Below are 26,352 nucleotides of genomic sequence, written 5' to 3' on the forward strand. Positions count from 1 at the left end.
TTACAATTATATTCGGTTGAAATATATCTATCTTTTGCTTCCGCTGTGCATTTAAATATTGTGTTGTTTAAGTGTAATGTTACCAACTACGTCACGATAATCCCCCACCGGGCTCACCGGTGAATCGTGGAAATATCAGGGTGTGACATGGTGTTTCAACCACTGTTGTCATTACAACAGATGTTGTAACATCTGTTGTCTTTTGCTTTTTGGCAGGAGGAGATGATGGGGTGGCTGTTTTTGGTGGTGAGTTTGGTTTTGGTAGTGGTTATGTGATCATAGATGATGATGGTGGTAGGGCAGTGGTTGTGGTGGTGTGTGGTGATGTGGTGTGTGTTGATACAACAGCTTTGGTTTGGCTATCTTTTTCAGGTTCAATATAGATACCATCGTCAATTCCTTTTTTCTTCCACTTGATCTTCTCCCCCTTTTTGGCATTATCTGGAAAGGGTTCATTCATGAAAAGGACAGTGGGAGGAACCTTTCCAGTGGTACTTTGGATGTGAGCCTTGATAGCTTTGATGTCTGACTGAGTATCTTTAAACCTTGACTCCACCATGTTTGTCAGCATTTGTCCATGTAATGCATGCTGCTGATCAGCCATTTGTTTTTGTTTTTCAAGCAAGGGTTGGAATACATTCCAAAGCTCATTTGCAGCAGGTGCATGTTGTGCAGGTACCTGCGCTGGAACAGTAGTGGATTGTGCTTTTTGTGCTTTTAACAGCTGTTACACCATATCCTTTATTTCAGCAACTGAAGTTTCAAGATTTTCAACTTTGCTCGTCAATTCCTGATATTTTAAATCATCACCCAAGTTAATGGGATCATCTGATTCCCCACCAGCAGTGGTTGTACCAATGTGTGACTTAGGAACTGAATCCCAAAAGTCATTCATTGATGCCCCTTGTTCTTGGTACTGGGGACTTCTTCCTTCAGCACTTGATAACCTTTTGAAGGTACCAGTGGGTATAACAAACTCACTGGTGGTTCTCAGAGGTGCTATTGAAGAAATTGCCTTCAAGGGAGTCTTATGAATGTAACCACTGTCCAGATGTAAACCAGTGGGTTCAACATTTGTAGTGGCTGCTCCACTTCAACTACTGACAGGAGTTACTTGTAACTCCTGCAGTGTAACCTCCTCAGTTGTTGCTGGGATAGCAGAGGTATAAACATCAGACCCAGTAACTTGTGGGAGTATACTCTGAGTGATAGGTGATTGAGAGGAACTGGTTTGTGTCTGAGCTATATCAACTGCATGCAACAAAGGTAGCATGGATTGTGGTAATGTGAGGGGTGAAGATAAGGGTGTTGAAAGAGACATGTCCTTGGGATCAGGACTGAGGAAGATGGATCCGAGTGGGTCCAGAGCTTCATAATGTGGGGTCCCTGTGTTTACAACCTGATCCTTTTGTGAAGATGTAGGAGGAGTTTGAGGCAAGGGTGGAGATCTTTCTTCCATTTGCTGTAAGGAAGTAGCAGCAGTGGTTATTGGTGACATTTGTGTTGTCACCGAGAGTGGCTCTGGGATCTCATCTTCCAGAGGTGCCTTTGTTTTGGGTTTGGGGGGCTTTCTGGATGTTTTCTTTTTGGTCTTTTTGGTAATAGCAGGTGTGGGTTTCAAAGCAGTGGTTGTGCTGCTATGATCACCTGGAGCAGTGGGCTCAGCAGCCGATACCTGAGGAGCAGTTGTAACTGCTAAATTCTGCTCAGGCACCTCTGCTTTTGTTTTCGAAGGTGTTAACATTCTTGAGAATGTCTCTGGTGTTAAACCATTTATTTGAAAATAGGTACCTTGTTTGAGCAAATTTTCATCTTCTTTTCCAAATTTTTGTTTAAAATAGTAGCTTAAAAACCTTGGAAAAAGCAAAAATGATTTGCTATCAACATTTTTTACCAAGTCATTAAAGATCTCCTGGGAATAATTATAATTTTCATTATTTAGAATAGCATATCCCAGACATGGGATCTTTAATGGTATTTCGTTAAAAGCAGTTATTTTATTTGAAACACACATCAAAAGAGTGTGAAATAGAAACCTTGGTGCAGAAGGGAAATAGCCTTTTTGTAAGGTATCTCTTTTTGGTTGTTCTGCATACCTCCTATTCAAGAAATCATTTTTCAACTCAGTTTTAGAGAAAGAAGTTTTACCTTTCTGATCATCGAGTTTAAAGACTTCTGAAATGGATTGTGGAGTAATTTGAATCGCTTTGCCCTGTATAGAGGAGTTAATGGCTATCAGTTGTAACAGTTCTTGATTTGGATACCGAGGTGCTGCCGGTTTGTCCAGTGATTGTAATCAGTGTTATATCAATCAGAAAGTAGTTTAAAGTGATTTGCAAGCTGTTTCAAAGTCTATTTCTATGTTTCCGCCTTTGAAATAGATTAAAACTCCTCTGAACGACTCGTTTGGGTCACAACACGATCCCACAAGTGGTATCAGAGCTCAGGAAGAGGAGTTCTTACCGATTCAGCTCAAAATTTCTGTTTTCTACACCTTCTTTTCAAATTTAACAACTTTTCATGGTTAAAATCGGCTAATCTTCTCACATATTGTGTAAAACAGTGTTTTAACAAACCCTTGAGGGTTTCAGAACAAAATTAGGATTAAAAGTGATAAAAATGGACTAAAAACGTAATTCCGCTTGAACGAACAATTTCTGATTCCGCTTCAAAGTCGTTATTCTGCTTGAAATTTTCAAGTGAAATCAGTGATTTCGCTTCAGTCTGATTCCGTTTGAAAGTTGCTGGTGATTTCGCTTGAAATCGTAATCTCGCTTGAGTGATTTCGCTTGAGTGAGTATTCCGCTTGAATTGGCTATTCCTCTTGAATAGTAATTTCGCTTGAAAAGTGTTGTTTTTGAAAAACGTGTTACCGAATCATGAATGAAGAATTTTATAACGCATTCGCCACATCTCCGACTACTCCGGCTTCCACTGCTCAAAACATGAATTTGGAAAATGAGACTGGAACAATGCAAAAACCCCGAAGCTAATGAGCATTGAGGAGTATTACGGATGGAAAGATAGGTTTGAAAATTGGGTTCAAGCAAACCATTTGAGATCTTCGGAATGTATTTTGAAGAAGTATGTTCTACCACGTACGGATCTGCAAGTTGAAAAAGAAATCTCGGAATTCAATGACAAAGAACGTGACATGTACAAAGCTGAAAAGATGATGATTAGTCTACTTCAACAAGCCATCAAAGAAGACATCTTTGTGTTGCTTCAACATGACAAGACATCAAAATCAATTTGGGATGCTCTTAAAATCAAGTTTGAGGGGAGTCTGAGTTGGTGCATACATCTTAATATTAAATTGTTAAAATTGTGAAATTTATTGTGAGGTAGAGTCTGTGTAGGAAGGGCTAGGTTACAATACTGGAATTGATGCTACTGATGAATTTAAAGAATCAAGAGATCTGATTCTGAGCAAAAGGAGATCCAGGTTTTCGATCCCAGAACAATTCAATTGGGAGTTTGCTAGAGAAAGAAGAGTTTAAAGAAAGGCGAAAGTCAGGTTAAGATTCTGGAAGCCCGAAGACTGATAAAGACTGAAGACGTTGAAGACTCGACACTTAAGACTCGTCAACATCTGAGGGGGAGTCTGTTGGTGCATACATCTGTCGACTTCGTCTTGTATCGAGTCTTGTACTAGATTGTTAGATTAGGGCACGTTGTTCGAGAAAATAGAAAATTTAAGTATAAAATAGGTTGATTCCGCTTGAAAGTGTACATGGTGGTTTCAAGCGAAATCAAGTATGTTAATTCCGCTTGAGTGATGATTTCGCTTGAATGGAGATTTCGCTTGAACAAGTGATTCCGCTTGAGCATGTTCAAGCGAAATCAGAACTCTATAAATAGCCTTTCAAGCAAGATCAGTTGTAAAAGTTCTTGATTTGGATACCGAGGTGCTGCCGGTTTGTCCAGTGATTGTAATAAGTTTTATTTCAATCCGAAAATAGTTTAAAATGATTTGCAAGCGGTTTCGAAGTCTATTTCTCTGTTTCCGCCTTTGAAATAGATTAAAACTCCTTTGAACGACTCGTTTGGGTCACAACACGATCCCACAACCACCACCACTACACCTGCCACCACCAACACCACCACCACCGATCTGTCTCCTCTCTAAGCTCATAGAAATCCAAGTTGACGTCATTGAAATCCAAACCCTGGTCGTCGTTGAGAGTGAACTCCGCCAGACTCGCGACATTCGCACTCCACCTTGCTGGAGCCGCAAACGGCGGCGATACAAGTTAATTTTCCGGTGGAGTCTGTGGTGCAATCGGTGTGAGCCCATAACTGACCCGACCAGGAAACGGGTACTCGGAGGGTTCAGTATTTACCCAGGGTGAGAGTGAAGCCGGTGGGATCAAAGCCGTCCTCGTCCTCGGAGATCCAGGCCATCGTCGGAGAACAGGCTGCCATGAGGTCTCAAAGGCTCTCTGTAAAGAAGTCGGTTGGCTTATGCTTCCTGATGGCACCACATTTCGTAAGATAATAAACACTTCTTTTATCATTGATTAAGGAATTTCTTTATCAGTTGTTGCTCGGATATGAGACTTTTAAAACTTTTATTATTGTTTTTTGTGAAACAACTGCTGAAAATCTTAAATCTGTGAATTCTTTTTACGTAGAATTTCTTCTTTTTAACTGTTGATTTTTGGGGTTCAAGTTGTGGATGGACTTACAGAATTTGTGCAAATGAATCAAGCAGTTTGGGTGTCTGGATCTGACAAAAATCTGAGCGGTCGTTGTGGTGGGGGAAGTGGTGGGAGACGGTGGGAGTAGGTGATGGTGGTGGTAGGGAAGTTATAGAGAGAGATAGAAATGTGATATAGAGAGAGAAAGATTATTTTATATATGTATTATCTTCTTTAAAGATGATTAATATATATATTATTTTTATATTATTTTTTATGATTATTTATTTTAATATTTAGGGTAAAATGACCAAGATACCCTCATGTGGGGTCCAATTGGTCAGAACTAACCATAAAAATTAACCGAGTTATGGCTAAATGACATAATTTGTAACAGTTTGTAAACATAAATTATGTTTTCAGTAATTATTAAAGACAAAAGACACAGTTTGCAATAAGTGACATACATAAAGGACGATTTTTGTAATTTACTCTTCTAAAATATATAACTTTTTTTTATTACTTAATATATAAAATTACATTTATTTAACTAATGTAATAAACGAGGTTTTTAAAGTTATATTTTTTATTATTTAGTATAAAAATTACATATATTTAACGCCTGTAATACACATGGTTCTAAGCTATAATTTATATAACAACATTGTCAATTCCTTTTCAGAATGGTGGATATAATAAGTAAATTATTATTATTATTATTATTATTATTATTATTATTATTATTATAAAAATAAAATATTAAAATTATACCTAAACATATGTTATTGTACCCTGTTCTAATTATAAGTGAATTATTATAATTATACTTAGCCAAGGAAAGATCTTAAGCCAAGCCAAGCCACTATACTAAAAGATCTTAAGCAAAGAAAAGTTCTCAAGCCAAGTCAAAGAAAGACTAATCTGAAAAGACTTGAGCCTTGTTGAAAGTACTCGGCTAATAACCTTCAACAGGCTAAGAACTTTCAACCAAATGACAGTTGTCGGACACGTGGCAGTCATAGGTTGGTTGACCTGAAAGGATTTTTCTAAGCCTTTACACGAGATTGAAAAGGCTCATTGAGCCGCTACAATTGGCTATTTTATATATTTTAACTGGTCAATAGCTAAAATAGAGATTTTCTCATTAAATTAACATAGTTACAGAAATAGAGAACAATAAGTGTTAACTATTCAAAAGGCTCATATCAAACACACAGCCATCACTAGAGTGTTCTTATCACATTATATAGTTGCCTTTTAAAATAATCCAAGTTGAATATCAAATGGCGGATGTATGTATCTTCCTGCATTGAGAAACTCAATAGCTTGTTGATATTTTAGAGGGAAGAACACATTAATGAAGGGTCTTACCATTGTGTTGTTATTCCATTTGGCATTATGTTCTATGTTAACAAGTTCTATTGCAGTAGACACTTTCTCCCCATCTGAACCCATCAAAGATGGTGATACCATTCTTTCATCTGGAGGAAAGTTTGAACTGGGATTCTTCAGCCCCGGTAACTCCAAGAATCGATATTTGGGAATATGGTACAAAAATGTTTCGAATGGCGCCGTTGCCTGGGTTGCAAATAGAGATACATCACTTAACACTACTACAGGCATTGTCGAAGTCAATAGTAGCGGGATCCTGCAACTTGTTTCTGTTGGTAATACTAATACCACTATCTGGTCATCTTCTGTTGTATCATCAAAGAAAATTATTAATCCAGTGGCAAAGCTTTTAGATAATGGAAATCTTGTTATAAGGGAGGGCAGCAGGACTTTATGGCAAAGTTTTGATTACCCTGGAGACACCTATCTTCCGGGTATGAAAATCGGTATGGACTTCATTACAGGTATAGACAGAAAATGGGTATCATGGAAGAGCCTTGATGATCCTTCTCCAGGTCCGTACGTCTTGTGGATGGATACAAATGGTTTCCCACAGGTATTTGAGAAGCGCAGTTCGGTTTTGCACACAAGGTTTGCACCATGGAATGGGGTTAGCATTATTGATCTTCCTAGATTGACAGGAAACCTAGCTTCAGTTATAAACGATTTTGTTATGAATGAGAAGGAAAGATACTATATTATTGAAGTTGCTGGGTCGATTGTGTCAAAGGCGTATTTGAACCCTGATGGCGATATCAAACTTATGACTTGGAATGACAGCACCCATACTTGGCAAACCATTATAGCTATCGTACTTAATGATAGTTGTGCACCATATGGACTATGTGGTCCATACGGGACCTGTAACATTAGAAACCAAGTCCCCATTTGTAGCTGTATGGAAGGATTTGCGCCCAGACGCCCAGAGGAATGGAACATGGCAAACTGGACAAGTGGGTGTGTACGGAGAACTCCTTTGGATTGTGGTAATAAGAATGGTAATGGGAGTGTGTTTAATAGAGTTTCTGGCGTGAAAATCCCAGATACCCGAAGTTCATGGTACAATTTGAGTATGAAACTAGACGAATGTAAGACGGAGTGCAGGAGGAATTGTTCTTGTACAGCGTATGCAAATTCAGATATTACAAATGGTGGAAGTGGATGTCTGCTATGGTTTGGTGATCTAATGGATGTTAGAGAATCGGATGGCACTCAAGATCTTTACATTAGAGTGGCCCTCCCTGAATCAACAAGTAAGCACCCTTTGTTTTAGTTGATTTTTCATTGCAAGACAATAGAGGAGGCTTTTTTTTTTTTCTTTTTTGGGAAAATAATTAAAATAGGCAAGTTGACTGTAAACATTTATTTAACATTAACAAAATAAGCATTGAATTTTACATGTGCCGGCTATGAGAGATGAGCCGGATTATCGTAGTGTGGGATATGAAAGAGGCAAATTGTCGGAGTGTGTGCTATGAGGTAGCAGGATTGGCATTGACGTTTACCCTAGTTTCAAGTCGGCTATGAAGGAGCTCGATTATCGGACTATGAGCTATGGAGTAGCCTATTAGCGGAGTGTGAGCTGTGAAGAGCCCGGTTATCAGGACGTGGGTTGTGAAGGAGCCATCATTGGTCATTTGTCCTCTAATTTTTTTTGAATGGCTAACGTTGCACACCATGGGGATTGAACCCCTGACCTCTCCTATCCTAAGCAACTCGCTAACACCACTGGACTATTCCCAAGTGGATTTGTCCTCTAATTAGTTGTTTTGAATTGCCTATTCGAACACTTGTTTTGTTAATTTTCAAGGTTTACTTGCCTATTTTGATTATTATGATTATCCCTTTTTTTCTTTAAAAACTAATGATTGAAAAGTCAATTACTTATATTTTTCTGAGAAAAATGCGAGAAGTGGTTTATTGATATTTCACCTATAGTTTATATCCTTTTAAAATTACAACTACAGTCCTAAACTTTTGCACATTCGTTCTCGCATAGTCCCTAACATAAGTGAGAGTTAATTTTCTCAGTTAACTTTTATACGATAAGGTTGTTTGTACGTAAACCGCTTACCCTAACCGCAAACTTTGTTTTTTTTTTTTTTTTAATCTAAATAATAACAAATTTTAATATAAAAAATAAACTAAAAATACATAATTTAAAAAATAAAAATACATAATTTAAATTAAACTAAAAACCAGAAAATAAATTAAAAGAACGACAATTTTAAAAATAAAACAACCTAAAAATCCGGTAAATGGCTCATCGGCCAACCCCATTTTGCATCGCTTCCAGCGAGAAATCAGACCGAACCGATGGAACCATAGGTTGTGAAAAAAAAAATGGTTAAGTTGTTGCCCAAACATACAAGCCTATGGTATGGGTTGAGTAGGAGGAGGTTGTGACATATATCTTTCACCACCGAAAACAACATCTCGGCTTGAACCTACACCTCTTTTACTCGAACCGATACCTCTTTTGCTCGAATCGGTTCCTCATTTACTTGAACCGGCACCTCTAGATTTTTTTGAGAATCCGTTAATATAGTGTTTTGGTAAGAAAGGATTTTTAGAGTGTGTGTGTTTAAATTATTTGGGTGAAAGATATATATATATATATAGTTTAAAAAAAGTTCTTTTTTTAATGAATTTGACCGTTGACCAACGGTCAGATTTCTCGAAATCAACACAACTCATACGGGTGAACCCGCTGGTGACTATCCGGGCAGTACCCCATCCCCCTTACAATACGGGGTATACATACTAAGGGGAGGAGGGGTGGTTCACTAGTGATAGTTTCTATCACTCCCACTATCCAATCAAATCATGCCATGTCATCACCCAATATTCTATCACTAGTGATAGAAATGTATGAGGGGTGGTCACCAGTGATAGAATTCTATCACTCCTAAATTTTTATAATTTTTATTTTAAAATTAAGCTGCCACGTTTCACAAATGAATGATTGCCATTTACATGCAGAGCCTTATTTCACAAATGAATGATTGCCATTTTCATGAATATGTACACGTTTTACATGCAGAGCCTTATTTCACAAATGAATGATTGCCATTTTCAACGCGTGATAGCTTTAACGCGTTCAAAAACTAACGCGTTGATTTATAGCCGGCGGCGGTGTTCCGTTAGTTTATAACACGTGATCGGGGTGGTATAACGGACCACCCCGTGTGCCCTAACAATTAGTAAGACTATTCCGTTGTTTAATGTTGCATAATTCTTTATGTATTGAAGGTCCTACAACCCCTGGCTCCGCTTCCAACAAAAAGAAAACCATAACTATAGTGATTGTGTCAACCTCAATATGTTTGGTCCTGGCTGTTGCAACTCTTGCAAACTGTGTAAGAATAAAGAAGAAAAGGGATCACATGAGAAGACAAGGTAAGGCCTGTTGGTAATCGAACATGCGAATCACAGGTTTTGAATATGAAAATTGAGAATCAAAAGAAGAATAAACTTGCTTGTATTGAATGAAAAGTGATGATTACAATTGACATACATGAACCCTATATATACTATACGAATAGATGCGATTGTAGAGACATATCTCTTCACGAACGGTTGCAACTCTTGAACTTGTGGTTGAGATTGATCTTGAAGAGGTGTGTCTCCTTGTGAAAAATCACGTCTCTTTGTTTCTGTGATGTTAGGCGTCGAACTAACAGGTACGTCTCCTGGAGATGTCGCTTGATTAAGTTTGTAGGTTACAAACTTTCATCTTGTCGCTTCCGGTCCTCGCACTTACTAACTAATCTAATTACAACATAAAACTAACTAATACTAATTACAGAACGACCCCTATACCTATATTTAGTTTAAAACTTCAATACTCCCCCGTAAACTAAATATAGTTTAACAAAGGTCTTCAACTTGCTTGACTTGCAGTAGCATTGGTCCCTCTTCCAATGCGAGGTTGGCTTCTTGTTGCGTGTCTTTCTCCTTTTCCTTCCACTTGGTGCAATCTTTTGCAAAATGACCAAGTTCTCCACAATCATAACATCTGAACTTGCTCTTGTCTTGGTTTCTTGGACCCATATCTTTTCCACGTCCTCTTCCTCCTTTGAAAGATCCTTGTCCTTGACTTCTGCCATGGTTTTGAACACCACGACCTTTTCCATGATGCAAACTTTCAAATTGGTTATCTGCACGTGCCATCATGAGTCCTCCTTGATTATTATCTTCTTGCTTGTCTTGACTTTTGAGACGTTCTTCAAAAGCTATTATTCTTCCCACTGCTTCTTCAAACGGCATTTTGTCTATTTCTGAATATTGTTCGATATTTGCCACGATGGGTAGGAACTTCTTCGGAACGGAGATAAGTAACTTCCTTACGAGTTTCTTGTCTTTGATAGTGGTACCGAGAGTTTTAAATTTGGCTTTTATACCACTCAACTTGCTTGCGAAACTACTTACTGTTTCGTTCTCATCCATCTTTAAGACTTCTAGTTCGCTCCTCAAAGTTTGTAGACGTGCTTTCTGAACCATATCTGCTCCGAGATAACGAACTTTGATTGCATCCCATACTTCCTTTGCTTTTTCGTATTACGCAACTTGCATCAAAACATCTTCCGGTAGCGTTTGGAAGATAAGTGCTTTCGTTGTGTGCGCCTTCTTTTCATTTATCCCTTCCGTTGAAACAACTGTTTCCCAAAGACTATATGCCTTCAAGATTGTTTCCATCATAACTGCCCATTGGGTATAATTCGTCTCTTTCAATTTTGGGCATTGAAGAGATACATTCCCTTGCTCATGGAGTGACGTTGATGCACTTCCTTCTTTTTCTGTCATGCCTCCTTTCTTTCTCGCCTTGCTTTTCTTGCCTATCTTGCTTGTGATCGGATGATCCCTTTCTTGACCTTGTAGATCAAATTTCTTACTTAGTACTTGCGTCTGGCCAACTTGCTAACCAGGTTCTTGCGTTTCTGACCGACTTGCTAATCAGATTTTTATGTACCCTGACCCACTTGCTAATCAGGTTCTGACCGACTTGCTGATCAGATTCTTGCTAACTTGCTATTGCGAATTTGATCAAAACTATCCAACCAACTTGCTAATTGGACTTAATTTGATCGACCTGCTGTACTTGCTTTTTCTTGCTTTGACCAAGAATGGTCGTTTCTTGCTAGACTGAATCGTGAAGATTCGACGTGCTACTTGCTATTTTGAACCAAACGGTCCGGAACTTGCTATTTGAACCAAGAATCGGTTTGACTTGCTAGAACCGATACGGGTTCGATTTCTTGCTATACGTATCGTTTATGATTCAAAAATTGACTTGCTTACTTTAAAAACATGCTAATGATCCCCTTTTCAACGTACAAAAAACTTGATTTCTTTTTTCCTTTTGAACATCAGTTCCACAATTAGTGTGATTCCAATATGGTTTTGCAAAAAAAAAGTCAAACTTGCAATTAGATTAAAACTCGTGATCTTGTTTATGATTCTTTAATGAATCAGTAACAACAAATTAATTGGAATCAAACCAAAACAACTTTGACCCTTTTTTTTTTTACACAGAACCGATGACCCTATTATTCCTTTATTGTGGTTCGACTAAATCAAAAGAAAAAAAACGTACTTACGAAATCGAACACGTCGCCCGGTTCTCTGATTCTCTGATTCAATCGGCAAACCCAGATTATCGTTTCTTGCTCGTAATCTTGCACTGAGATCTTTCTTTCTTGCTTCCTGGATCGATTAACGTGGTGCTCTGATACCACTGTTGGTAATCGAACATGCGAATCACAGGTTTTGAATATGAAAATTGAGAATCAAAAGAAGAATAAACTTGCTTGTATTGAATGAAAAGTGATGATTACAATTGACATACATGAACCCTATATATACTATACGAATAGATGCGATTGTAGAGACATATCTCTTCACGAACGGTTGCGACTCTTGAACTTGTGGTTGAGATTGATCTTGAAGAGGTGTGTCTCCTTGTGAAAAATCACGTCTCTTTGTTTCTGTGATGTTAGGCGTCGAACTAACAGGTACGTCTCCTGGAGATGTCGCTTGATTAAGTTTGTAGGTTACAAACTTTCATCTTGTCGCTTCCGGTCCTCGCACTTACTAACTAATCTAATTACAACATAAAACTAACTAATACTAATTACAGAACGACCCCTATACCTATATTTAGTTTAAAACTTCAATAAGGCCAACATGCTGTTTATCCTTAAAAGTCCATCAATCCGGGTTGTATATATTTTATCTCGGTCAAATTAAAAAGAGTTAAAGGGTCATTTACGTCATGTGATTTGCTCAGTTTTGACATTTCAGTCAAAATTTTAAAATTGTATCATTTTCCTTTCTGACATTCTTGAAACGTATAATTTCAGTCTAAAAAATAACCCAGTTTAAAAAAATCAATTCCAAGGACGTAAATGGCAAATAAAGTATTGGGAGTACGGACACATAACTTCAACAATTCTTTTTTTTTAAATTTCTTGTTGTTGTTTGTTCTTATTATTACCACACACAGTTGGGGAGAAGCGTTTGGTACCGAGTACCGGTACAGAATTTCCCATACGAATTATTTTTGGTACCGATTCGGTACCCGCTTTTTGACGTTTTCGGTTCGATACCTGTATTTTACTGAATTTTACCTTTAAATACCGGTACGTACGATCCCGAACTTTTTCGGTGCCGGTACGTACGATTCCGAACTTGTATTTGTCGATTTACCAATCGGGTTTTCTTTTTATTTAGAATATCCCCTTGCAACAAATTGGTTTGTGAGATTTAGGAGGGACCAAATTCCACATACCATTTTTATGTAGAACATTAAACTCATTGTTTGTAGCATTGTGCCATTATGGATCTTTTAAGGCTTGTGTGTTTAGTTCAGTATTGGTGGGAATAGGATGTAGGTTTGAGGTATTAACAAACTTTAGATTGTAATACTTGGGGTTTGGTTTACGGTTTCATGGTGGCAAACATGCTGGGCTGGGAATATTGGGCGTGGAAGTCGTAGAGGTTTCAAGGGACAAGGGTGAGGTGTGTGCAGTAGCCATAGGTGACGAATGAGAGGATAATGGTGAAGGAGATTTTTGTGGAGAATTCGATGGTGCATATGTTTGGATGTGAAGGTGCACTCATGTGAATTAGAGGGTGTCGTAAGTAATGTGGTGAGTGAAAGGAGGTGATTGTGATAGAAACAAAGGAATGTTGGGAGATATGATTGGAGGGGGTGGCGATTGAGGTATAGTAGGAGTAGGTTTGAGAGAAGGTTGAGGTTGCATTTTAGTAGGTCGATTTAAGAAGTTGACTCTCTTTAGGGTTTTGGTAGGGAAATTCATTTTGGATGAATTCTACATGTTGTAAGACGAGGTGCGAGATCAAGACACTTGTATGCCAACTTGGAAGAGGAATATCCAAGGATTACACATCGAGTAGATCGTTGATGAAGTTTTGACTTTGCGTAAGGACGCAGGCATGGATAACAAAGACAATCAACTGGTTTGAATTTTATGTAGGTGGGTGATTTTCCATACATAACATCATATGGACTCTTAGAATCTAGAATCGGTATTTAGACTAGACTTCCTATCCAAGCTAGACTCAAATTCGTATAAGCTAGAAATACAAATTTACCCCAATAAATATTTTAAAACAAACTAATAATTATCTTCTTAGTTATTCAAGCTTCGAACTCTTGATTTCTTTATTCGAAATTACGCCAACAATCCATGGTTGATTATATGCTTTCTTCCGTAAAAATAATTTCATATATCACTTTGTATGTAATTCTCAGTGCAAGAACTCAATGAAGACTCTACCTCTGATGGCCAAAACAAAGATATTGATTTACCATCCTTTAGCTTATCTATTATTGCTAAGTCTACAAATAACTTTTCGATAGCTAATAAGCTTGGACAAGGTGGCTTTGGTATCGTTTACAAGGTAACTAATATTTAGAAATTTAGAGATTAACTATTTGAAATTTTGTGAGGCTCTTATCAGAATGAGTATCTTGAACATGAAAATATCTAATAAAAAGTAAATCATATATTTGTAATACCTCAGGGTGTGCTGGAGGATGGTCGAGAAATAGCCGTGAAGCGGTTGTCAAAATTTTCAAGGCAAGGGCTTGATGAGTTCAAGAATGAAGTTAGGTGTATTGCCAAACTCCAACATCGAAATCTTGTGAAGCTTTTAGGATATTGCATTCAAGGAGATGAACCAATGCTGATTTATGAATACATGGCCAACAAAAGTTTGGATTTAACAATATTTGGTTTGACTCTCTTTCCTTAAAATTCAGGATACAGTCACAGTAGTACAAAAGTTGGCATATCAACCCTTGAAATTATGAAACAATCCATCACTAAGCAAAAACTAAGCAAATAGTTAATTTATGTAGATGTAAGCAGGAGTTCAGTGCTTGATTGGCCCAAAAGATTCAATATTATCCATGGGATTGCTCGAGGGCTTCTTTATCTGCATCAGGATTCTCCGCTTCGGGTTATTCATAGAGATTTGAAAGCCGCAAATGTTTTGTTGGACAATGACATGAACCCTAAGATATCAGATTTTGGGCTTGCTAGAAGATTTAAAGGCTACGAGACTGAAGCCAATACCAACAAAGTGGTTGGAACATAGTAAGACCTATATAAAACCAAAGATAGTAATGGCATATGTTATATCACCGTTTAAAATGGCGACTTACAATCCCTAAATGCACACAATGGCCAGGGTTTAAACCCTCACCACCAATGCCATTAGGTCACAGACTTCTTTGAAAATCTCATTTACTTATTAAGGGTCTAGCTAAATGGTTCTTTAGAACTATATGCACAGACATATAAATATACTTGCACGGTGGAGTATTATTTTAAAAATGCGCACATTTATTAGTAGTGATTGGATAACATTTTAATTTGCAGCGGTTACATCGCTCCAGAATATGCAGTGCACGGGCATTTCTCAGTTAAATCGGATGTATTCAGCTTTGGAGTTTTGGTGTTGGAAATAGTAAGTGGGAAGAAAAACCGTGGGTTCTCTGATGAAAAACAAAGGGATAACCTTCTCGGACATGTAAGTTTAATCCACTTATTCAACTATTGTAAAATGTTTGGACAAAAGTGACCACAAGAATAATCCCTTGTATATATGCTTCTACTTTGCTCTAATTCTGACATTTTTTAGGCATGGAGACTTTATAAAGAAAACAAATCCCTCGAGCTTGCTAGCTCTCAATTAAGGGATGTGCACATTGATTCCGAAATACTCCGATCGATACATATTGGCTTGTTATGTGTGCAAAATGATGCCAGAGATAGACCAACTATGTCATCTGTGGTTGCAATGTTGGATCGCGAGAGTACATTACCTCCACCGAAACAACCTGCATTTGTCACTGAAGTAAGTTCGCGTGAAGCTAGTGCTCTTTCATTGATGCCACCACATAATTCGGTTAATAATGTCACCATAACGGTTTTAAATGCTCGATAGAATGCTTGGTCTTTCATGTATATGTTCATATAGTGTGACTAGTGGGGAACCCGCGCGTTGCAGCGGAGTCGACAATATGGGCCGAGAACATAATTTAAATCCGAAAACGTTAAAAAAATGTATATACGTTGTGTGTGCGTGTATATAAAAGCACTCGCGCTTCGTGGCTGCAACGTACGGGAAACCCTTATGATAAATGGGGAAACCCTATGAGACTTAGTAGTTAAGGTAGATCCAGTAACTATCTCTATATATACTTAAAAAATACGATCATCTGTTTCCAAATCATCATTCATGCCATCATAAAAAAAATAAGACTAAGGTAAGATATATAGACATATAAAAGCATGAAAACCCACTCATGTAAATAAATTATTAATCTAAAGACAAAAAATAACACTTTCTACTTGATCCTTGTAAGCAATGACCAGCTCGAGTGTTACCTTATAAATGGATCAATATTAGTATCATTGTTTTTAAAATTCCACCTAAGGAGCCCTGCAAAAAAGAAAATGTAAGCAATAGCAAATTATATTAAAAAATTGTTAAAAAGAAAGCGTTAATTGATACATGAAAGATTAAATTAAGCATATATATGTTAAAAATATATAGTGCAGCGATATAAATGAATGAAATTTCCCGTGCTTCGAGGCGGGTTTCTGGAAATATCAATTCATTTCGCTAGAGTACCGGTACTACCAGCATTCAATATAGCAGCAGAGAGATAAAAGCGTCTACCGATACGTATTTTGTTCACACGACATCACTTTAATTCGGTACTTGCTATAGCTTACCGTGCGTTGTGGCGGAGATACTTTATGCGACAAATAACCTTTTATTAAAATGTTGCTATTATTATAAGAAAATGCAAATGATTGGTGACTGATGACAGTAGAATTAGAAAGCCATAAAACTGTATCTATGTTTACAGTATCCTAACTTTTGACATCTAGTTCAAAAAGATAATCCTTTTAGGCAACTACAACTCAATTGTATGTTGTGTTTTGATAAAAAAGGAATGATGATGTATTTGATATCTCTTAATTGTTGAATGAAACGAACACACACACACCTAAATCATGAACACATACAACACAGTGGAGAAAGCTTCAAACTTTGGTGTTGATTTTGTAATTTCTATTCGAATCGGATGAAAATCATACAACCAAGTTGTCAATCAAAGTTAAGAAATCAATTGAAATTGATACTATAACTTGCTACATATGCCTTCTACTATGTATCATAATGAATGAACCATAAAAAAACAGAAAATGAATTACAATCATGCCAACCTACTTAATTCATACCCAAGCAAGCAACTGCAGATCGCCTTCTCCCCCATTGTTGAAAGGGATATCATGTCAAATACCAAACAAAATGCACAAAGAACAAATGAATTTCAAAACAAAAGTATATCAATAAATCAGTTCTATCATAAACTTGAGTTCTAATTCTAATTTTCAAACTATACTTGTGTCCTTCCCTTGGAATAATGATAGTTTAAAATTAAGTTATATAAAGCTTGCTACATAATTTTTGTTTTGTAAACTGTAAAATCGTTGCAGCTTATTTCCAAAATATGAATAATTTCCAAACATAAGTTTAAGTTTCCCTTACATACAAATCATCAATTCATAAAACCAATTAAAACATATAGTTGTCATCAATTTACCTCAATGAACGACTTCCCTGAACCATTAGGCTTGCCCTAATTTATCCAACCCTCACCCTTCGCTCCTATAATATCAACATTCCACACGGTACCCCTTCCTTATTCCAAGTTCACATCATCAGCTAGGGTCATCCTCGATTTGTGTGTCTGATTCACATGTTACAAAAAATTAACAGATTCTATAAAAATATTTGAACAACAAGAACAGGAACAAGAATAGGAACAAACCTACAAATCGGTTAGGGTTTCTTCAAATCGGTGTTCTACATCTCCAGTTATTCGTCATCCAAATGGAGAGGGATAGAGGAGGCTAGGGTTCCAGATCGAGAGAAAAAATGAGATTGGAGAGAGCGTGAAATGAACTTAGCTAGGGTTCCAGGTTGTAATGGGGATTTGTATGGTCCAGGCCTGAGTAAAGAGGGGATGGGAGTGGAAACGAAGCGAGTCTTCAATTCGCTCAAACCATTCAATGGACTACAGAGGTGTAAGATTAGGTATAAGTTGAGGAAGAGAGGGGCAGGATGGGAAGAAAAATTGTTAAAAATGGAGATTTGTTCTTACCTTTTAGACTGCCATCTTAATATTTTGTTGAAAATTACTATGTAGTACATAGGAGATGCTTTATATAGTATTATAGATATAACATTTACTTAAAAGTAGGTTATATATCTTTTGTGACAAGCAGATTTTTGTAATATAAATAAAGTGTTGTTCAACTTGTATTTTTTTTTGACGGCAAATTTGGATCACTGACGGACCACTTGAGTATCATCGTGCCACGAGCGAAACCACCCGATCATATCCATCTCCACTAGGCATAATGCCTATACACCAATTCAGGAGGAAACCCAATAAATACGGGAAAACCCCCTTTGTGGGAATCGAACCCAAGACCTATTGGTCCCAAAGACTTATCCCACCTCCAAGATGCCCCAAGATGTTCAACTTGTATTTAGAGGCTTGAATTATGCTGGTTTAAATTAAGGCAATATTCATCTAAATCTTATCTGGATCTATGAAAATCAAACATAGCTAACATATACATGTGTAATGTTCTTGTTTGAGTCAATATAGTATACAAGCACACCATAATTATATATGGGTATAATTAGTCAAATGGTGAAATGTCTGGATTAGGATTCTTCTCATTCAAAATAATACGAAGAATCAATGGTACAAAGATATACAACCTCGAACGGTGTATGGTTCCGAATAAGGAGACAAAAGAGATTACTATTAGAAGACTTCAAAACAAAATGAGTTGGTTATATGAAAGCGTCGTATTATTGGCAAACTTGAACCCTTAAATCGACACCTTCAATACGAGTCGTATCGTATAGGCCTATACGGGTCCTATTGCTTTTTCAATTTCCAATAAAGACTGATGTGTCAGATTTTGTCTATTTAGCTGGACCTATATGGGTCGTATAGACCCCTTGAATTCTCAAAAAAAAACAAAAGATAAAGAAAAAAAACAATGGGGTTAGTTGATAAATTTGGGGTCAATACGAGGGCGTATAGGCTTATACAGATCGTATAGACCCCCTGATTTATCAATTAAACCCTTGTTTTTTTATTTAGAATGTAGGGGGTCTACATGATAAAGTTTTAAAAACGTTTTTTTGTTTAAAAAATAAAAGAATTCTTTTATTAAACTTTGTTAAAACTATGATTAAATGTATACAAAATTTGTAAAAAAAAAAAGCTAAACTTTAATTAACCCTTGTTTTTTTTTTGTTTTTTTTTTTGTTTTGTTTTTTTTTTTTTTTTTGAGAATTCAGGGAGGTGTACATGATAAAGTTTTAAAAATGTTTTTGTTTAAAAAATAAAATAATTCTTTTATTAAACTTTATTAATATTATGATTAAATGTATACAAAAATTTGTAAAAAAGAAAAACCAAATTTAATTAACCCCTTATTTGTTTTTGATGTTCACGGGTCGTTCTGCTGTGCAGGGTTCGACAATGATCCTTCCGCAGGTTCACCTACGGAAACCTTTGTTTTTGAGAATTCAAGGGGTTTACATGATAAAATTTTAAAAATGTTTTTGTTTAAAAAATAAAAGAATTATTTTATTTAACTTTGTTAAAACTATGATTAAATGTATACATAAATTTGTATAAAAAATCAAAGTTTAATTAATCCTTATTTTTTTTCTTTTTTGAGAATTCAGGAGGTCTACATGATAAAGTTTTAAAAATGTTTTTTGTTTAAAAAGTAAAAGAATTCTTTTATTAAACTTTGTTAATACTGTGATTAAATGTATACAAAAATTAGAAAAAAAAAAACAAATGTTAATTAACCCCTTGTTTTTTTTCTTCAGAATTCAGGGGATCTATATAATAAAATTTTAAAAATGTTTTTTGTTTAAAAAATAAAAGAATTCTTTTATTAAACTTTGTTAAAAATATGATTAAATGAATACAAAAATTTGTAAAAAAAAACCCAAAGTTTAATTAACCCTTGTTTTTTTTAGAATTCAGGGGGTCTACATGATAAAGTTTTGAGTGAATTGAAAGTTTTGTCTTTTATCTTTATACCAAGTTTCAAGCGGGTGTCCTTTGTCTTTAAAAAATTACCCCCTCTATGCCTCGTCTAGAGGTGGACGAGGGGCAATTGGTGCTTCATTTCTAAGAAATTTTCCTCCGGTCTTTCGATGGTAAACTATTATAACTATTATATGCCGCCAATGGCTGAGATGTTCAGTCGACTCCCTCCCCCCCTGTGGATCGACGATCAAGAGGGCAACCAGCCTTACCAAAAGGGGGGAACTTGATCTGGGAGTAAAACGAACCTCGAAACTTTTGGTTTGGTTTCGGTCTGGTCCTGTTTTGGACCATTGCACACAAAAATCCCAAACGTTTAAATGTTGCTTGGCCAATAAAACCTATGTATTCGCCGGCATTTTTAACAAGGTAGTCAACGTTTGACGATTGCAATGTGTTTTGTACTTTATGTTTCAAAATCTTACACGATTTGTCCTTTGAGCCTAACCCAGTTACTTTTTTTTTTTAGTTAAGTCAGATCACATAAGGCTATTTTAGTCTTTTTAGTCATTTATTTTGAAATAAATTAATAAATAAAGAAAAAGTAATTAAAAACTTGTGTATACATTGATATACCATAAAAAAATCAATCTCTTTTTTTCACATCTATCTGTTTCTCCACTTACCACAACCCACCACACACCACCGTTGTAACCTACCCTCCACCACCAACCCTACACCACCTGCCACCACGACACCACCCACGTATACATACAGAATTAGTCAATTATTGTAATAAAAAGTAAAACTAAAAATGTAGAAATGTAACAAAGAAAAATAAATAATATTCTTGAGTATAAATCCTTGAACACCACGGTCTTTTTCTCTTTCCAACCGTTCAACGCCTAAAAGTTGTAGGTAGAAAACAAAAACCCTAATTCTCCATCTTCATGATTCTTACATATACATACATAATTACTGTAAAAATATCATCACACACCAATCTATTTATATACATATATTCCTTACATTCATATGTCTTCTTCCACTGCTATTTTGCTCCACCATCATCTTCATGCTTCTAGTTCCTGTTCATCCGTACAACGGCACCATGCTCAACACTTTTTATAGTCTATTTTTTCACCTCTCTCTATCTCTCCCACTTTACATACCAGGTTTTATTTATTTCACAAGTGTGATGTTGAACGGTGTAAGCAAGGGTTAAAAACGATGATTGAAGTCTTGAATTCCGGCCTGGTTTGGGAGTTTTCGCCCCCTAAGTTCAATACACTGGATATAGGGTTACAATTAGTTTGCAAATTGCAATTGAAAGGTTTATGTTGATATTGATATTGTCAGTTTTAAATTGGGTTGGGTGATTTTGGATTGCAATTGAAAGGGTTGGGTAATTTTGATTTTTTTCGGGTGACCTCTAGAGAAGTTGTGTGGTGGTGTTACAGAGAGGGTGAGAAGTAGATAGAATGTGTTTTGAGAGATAACGAGATAAATAGTGGGGTAGTTAAGTTATTTACATAATAGGCCCTGAAAATATGAAATGACAAAAATACCTTTATGTGTAAGTCACATGACCAGATTTAACAATAAAAAAACAACTAGGTTAGGCTCAAAGGACAAACCGTGTAGGATTTTGAAACAAAAGTACAAAACACATCACTTTTAAAGACATAGGACACCGCTTGAAACTTGGTATAAAGATAAAGGACAAAACTTGCAATTCACTCTTTATTTTAATAGAACTTTGACCCGTCATTTGACTAACTTAACGTGATCTTCAGGAGGTACCCACGTAAGCGATTATCACCTACCATAGTACGATCACGTAGCCATGTTCGATTCAAACATTGGCTTGACCGAAATGGTCATAATAAAAAGTTAAAGCAAAGTCAATTTGCTTGACTTTCGGCTAATCACTTAGCCTAGAATGAAAAACAACTAGGAAGAACTACGGCACCTGAGGAAAATCCACAGTTACCTTGATCTATCTCTTCACCCCCCCTCTGAGTTGGCTTATCAAATTTCGGGACGAAATTTCTTTCAAGTTGGGGATGATGTGACAACTCGTGTTTTGCAGTTCCTTTATGCTTACCATATACTATAACTTATGTGTACGTGATGTGAATCGCTACGTTGATCAAAATTAATTCAGCGGTTGTGGTGTGTTATGGTACTATGGGTTTGGTTGATGAACAAAACAGTTTATTGGTTTATAATTTATGTGAGTGAACGATGCGATTGTTAGAACGTTAAATGTTAATAATAAAAACCGAAGTCGCACCTCCGTATGTGGCCGCACACCCCTTTCCTTTCGGGTGGTTTTGGCCCAGTCTATACGAGCCCAAATCAAGCACGATCCACCATATACTCTTTTGGTTATGTGGTTCTCATGGGGGGTGGTTATTCATAATTCTTGCAACACACAAAAATTACAAACCCTAGCTCTCTTCTCCCTCTCTTGATCAACGGCAACCTCTCCCATTCATCAAGACCTCTACATCGTGTAGCACCACTCGGTTAGTATGAATAGAATTGTTTTAATCTTGTTGATTATGTTCGGCTATGTGCGAGTAGTGATGAGTTACAACGATGATCATGGATCACGTTGATCTAGGGTTGTTGCTAGAAAACTTAATAGATAATATAAACAATGATAATTCGCATGAATGTATGATAAGGAAACATGAATGCACTTGTGGCAATAGAAACAGATTAGATATAATTTGCTAATGTTCTTGGTGTTAAATTGTTGTTAAGCGATAACTCGGGTTTGTGTAATATTGATGATCGATGACTTTGTGTTATAGCATGCTCACGGATGTAAATGATGATGATGGTGCTAATCATGAGATGATGATTTGAGTTGATGTGGATTTGTGAATAACTGCTTTGATCTTGTGCAACATGAATGAGAAATTAATGGGCCAAAAATGTGGGGGTGTGTAACTGAATTAGGGCATTGGTCGCACACCTTAACTTTGATCGCACACAACCACCGGGTCGCACACTCGGGCACTGATCGCACATTTAAACGGGCTTTATTTGATTACTGGACTGCACACAAATTATCAGACATACATAGACACATTTGGGCCACACACACTAAATTGGGTCACACGAGGCACGAGTCGCACGTTTGTTATGGGTTGCCCTTAGTGGGCCAAAACATTTTGTGAATCACACAATCTCTCTCGTGGGCCGTCGATTGGATTGGGCCGCCTAGTCTCTTAAGGCTAGTGCACACCTGAGTCGCACACTACCGGCTGGTTGCACATAGGAGTGTGAATCGCACACTTCTTTTGGGCCGGTACCAACTGGGCCGCACATTGTTGAGAAAACCATTATGGACTATTAAGTGGTGTAGGCAAGGTATGTTTGTGTATGTGTTGTACGTGACCCAGACAGTTAGTGTAGAACTATTATGTGAGGAACTTTATTTCATGCAATGTTAGGCTATGTTATGAATCAGTATGTGTATACATTGATATACCATAAAAAAATCAATCTCTTTTTTTCACATCTATCTGTTTCTCCACTTACCACAACCCACCACACACCACCGTTGTAACCTACCCTCCACCACCAACCCTACACCACCTGCCACCACGACACCACCCACGTATACATACAGAATTAGTCAATTATTGTAATAAAAAGTAAAACTAAAAATGTAGAAATGTAACAAAGAAAAATAAATAATATTCTTGAGTATAAATCCTTGAACACCACGGTCTTTTTCTCTTTCCAACCGTTCAACGCCTAAAAGTTGTAGGTAGAAAACAAAAACCCTAATTCTCCATCTTCATGATTCTTACATATACATACATAATTACTGTAAAAATATCATCACACACCAATCTATTTATATACATATATTCCTTACATTCATATGTCTTCTTCCACTGCTATTTTGCTCCACCATCATCTTCATGCTTCTAGTTCCTGTTCATCCGTACAACGGCACCATGCTCAACACTTTTTATAGTCTATTTTTTCACCTCTCTCTATCTCTCCCACTTTACATACCAGGTTTTATTTATTTCACAAGTGTGATGTTGAACGGTGTAAGCAAGGGTTAAAAACGATGATTGAAGTCTTGAATTCCGGCCTGGTTTGGGAGTTTTCGCCCCCTAAGTTCAATACACTGGATATAGGGTTACAATTAGTTTGCAAATTGCAATTGAAAGGTTTATGTTGATATTGATATTGTCAGTTTTAAATTGGGTTGGGTGATTTTGGATTGCAATTGAAAGGGTTGGGTAATTTTGATTTTTTTCGGGTGACCTCTAGAGAAGTTGTGTGGTGGTGTTACAGAGAGGGTGAGAAGTAGATAGAATGTGTTTTGAGAGATAACGAGATAAATAGTGGGGTAGTTAAGTTATTTACATAATAGGCCCTGAAAATATGAAATGACAAAAATACCTTTATGTGTAAGTCACATGACCAGATTTAACAATAAAAAAACAACTAGGTTAGGCTCAAAGGACAAACCGTGTAGGATTTTGAAACAAAAGTACAAAACACATCACTTTTAAAGACATAGGACACCGCTTGAAACTTGGTATAAAGATAAAGGACAAAACTTGCAATTCACTCTTTATTTTAATAGAACTTTGACCCGTCATTTGACTAACTTAACGTGATCTTCAGGAGGTACCCACGTAAGCGATTATCACCTACCATAGTACGATCACGTAGCCATGTTCGATTCGAACATTGGCTTGACCGAAATGGTCATAATAAAAAGTTAAAGCAAAGTCAATTTGCTTGACTTTCGGCTAATCACTTAGCCTAGAATGAAAAACAACTAGGAAGAACTACGGCACCCGAGGAAAATCCACAGTTACCTTGATCTATCTCTTCACCCCCCCTCTGAGTTGGCTTATCAAATTTCGGGACGAAATTTCTTTCAAGTTGGGGATGATGTGACAACTCGTGTTTTGCAGTTCCTTTATGCTTACCATATACTATAACTTATGTGTACGTGATGTGAATCGCTACGTTGATCAAAATTAATTCAGCGGTTGTGGTGTGTTATGGTACTATGGGTTTGGTTGATGAACAAAACAGTTTATTGGTTTATAATTTATGTGAGTGAACGATGCGATTGTTAGAACGTTAAATGTTAATAATAAAAACCGAAGTCGCACCTCCGTATGTGGCCGCACACCCCTTTCCTTTCGGGTGGTTTTGGCCCAGTCTATACGAGCCCAAATCAAGCACGATCCACCATATACTCTTTTGGTTATGTGGTTCTCATGGGGGGTGGTTATTCATAATTCTTGCAACACACAAAAATTACAAACCCTAGCTCTCTTCTCCCTCTCTTGATCAACGGCAACCTCTCCCATTCATCAAGACCTCTACATCGTGTAGCACCACTCGGTTAGTATGAATAGAATTGTTTTAATCTTGTTGATTATGTTCGGCTATGTGCGAGTAGTGATGAGTTACAACGATGATCATGGATCACGTTGATCTAGGGTTGTTGCTAGAAAACTTAATAGATAATATAAACAATGATAATTCGCATGAATGTATGATAAGGAAACATGAATGCACTTGTGGCAATAGAAACAGATTAGATATAATTTGCTAATGTTCTTGGTGTTAAATTGTTGTTAAGCGATAACTCGGGTTTGTGTAATATTGATGATCGATGACTTTGTGTTATAGCATGCTCACGGATGTAAATGATGATGATGGTGCTAATCATGAGATGATGATTTGAGTTGATGTGGATTTGTGAATAACTGCTTTGATCTTGTGCAACATGAATGAGAAATTAATGGGCCAAAAATGTGGGGGTGTGTAACTGAATTAGGGCATTGGTCGCACACCTTAACTTTGATCGCACACAACCACCGGGTCGCACACTCGGGCACTGATCGCACATTTAAACGGGCTTTATTTGATTACTGGACTGCACACAAATTATCAGACATACATAGACACATTTGGGCCACACACACTAAATTGGGTCACACGAGGCACGAGTCGCACGTTTGTTATGGGTTGCCCTTAGTGGGCCAAAACATTTTGTGAATCACACAATCTCTCTCGTGGGCCGTCGATTGGATTGGGCCGCCTAGTCTCTTAAGGCTAGTGCACACCTGAGTCGCACACTACCGGCTGGTTGCACATAGGAGTGTGAATCGCACACTTCTTTTGGGCCGGTACCAACTGGGCCGCACATTGTTGAGAAAACCATTATGGACTATTAAGTGGTGTAGGCAAGGTATGTTTGTGTATGTGTTGTACGTGACCCAGACAGTTAGTGTAGAACTATTATGTGAGGAACTTTATTTCATGCAATGTTAGGCTATGTTATGAATCAGTATGTGTGCTAAATGCCTAAGGTGTGTTATGAGATCATGTGCATACTCTACAAGATGTTAATTACGTGATGTAAGTGCTTGTGAGCTAATTGTTAATGGTAACCGTATTAGGACTTGGTTGACTGGCCTGAACACGTAACTTGACTTACCGAGCAAATCTAAGGTGAGTTCACTGCTCTTTTTCAAGAATGCGTCCCGGGGAGGGAAATCTGGTAAATATTTCAGGGAGGAATATTGGGTTAGTGGGTTTAACTAGAATGATAAACAAGTATATGATCAAAATGATGTTCATCCATTCATAAAGTTCAAAACATTACAAACACCAGTCATT

The 26,352-nt window shown here is 37.0% G+C and overlaps 2 protein-coding genes and 1 long non-coding RNA gene across 3 annotated transcripts; 2 read left to right on the forward strand and 1 right to left on the reverse strand.

The window, feature by feature from the left end:
- Positions 1-5,987: 5,987 nt before the first annotated feature.
- On the forward strand, positions 5,988-9,448 carry LOC110875883 (G-type lectin S-receptor-like serine/threonine-protein kinase At4g27290). Its single transcript, XM_022124079.2, has 2 exons — positions 5,988-7,285; positions 9,285-9,448. Exons 1-2 carry the CDS (start codon positions 5,998-6,000, stop codon positions 9,446-9,448), a joined length of 1,452 nt encoding a protein of 483 aa, XP_021979771.1. The 5' UTR covers positions 5,988-5,997.
- A 3,641-nt stretch (positions 9,449-13,089) lies between these two features.
- On the forward strand, positions 13,090-15,509 carry LOC110875884 (G-type lectin S-receptor-like serine/threonine-protein kinase SD1-1). The gene is made up of 6 exons (XM_022124080.2): positions 13,090-13,144; positions 13,810-13,958; positions 14,082-14,292; positions 14,419-14,656; positions 14,942-15,092; positions 15,204-15,509. The coding sequence occupies exons 1-6, from the start codon at positions 13,090-13,092 to the stop codon at positions 15,507-15,509; spliced, it is 1,110 nt and encodes a 369-aa protein (XP_021979772.1).
- A 281-nt stretch (positions 15,510-15,790) lies between these two features.
- LOC110877933 lies at positions 15,791-17,650 on the reverse strand. Its single transcript, XR_002557416.2, has 3 exons — positions 17,410-17,650; positions 17,182-17,328; positions 15,791-16,007 (listed from the first exon to the last, which is right to left on the reverse strand). It is a non-coding gene; the product is annotated as an uncharacterized LOC110877933 (long non-coding RNA).
- Between the last annotated feature and the right edge of the window lie 8,702 nt (positions 17,651-26,352).

Source organism: Helianthus annuus, chromosome 9 (genome assembly GCF_002127325.2).
Source record: "Helianthus annuus cultivar XRQ/B chromosome 9, HanXRQr2.0-SUNRISE, whole genome shotgun sequence".
NCBI classification, from domain to species: Eukaryota; Viridiplantae; Streptophyta; class Magnoliopsida; order Asterales; family Asteraceae; genus Helianthus; species Helianthus annuus.

Bases quoted from the DNA above. Each gene is read 5' to 3' on its own strand.
- LOC110875883 (XM_022124079.2), top strand. From the start codon at position 5,998: ATGAAGGGTCTTACCATTGTGTTGTTATTCCATTTGGCATTATGTTCT. The intron at 7,286-9,284 runs GTAAGCACCCTT...TATGTATTGAAG, and splicing joins GGCCCTCCCTGAATCAACAA to GTCCTACAACCCCTGGCTCC.
- LOC110875884 (XM_022124080.2), top strand. From the start codon at position 13,090: ATGGTGAAGGAGATTTTTGTGGAGAATTCGATGGTGCATATGTTTGGA. The intron at 13,145-13,809 runs GTGCACTCATGT...TGTAATTCTCAG, and splicing joins GCATATGTTTGGATGTGAAG to TGCAAGAACTCAATGAAGAC. The intron at 14,657-14,941 runs GTAAGACCTATA...TTTAATTTGCAG, and splicing joins AACAAAGTGGTTGGAACATA to CGGTTACATCGCTCCAGAAT.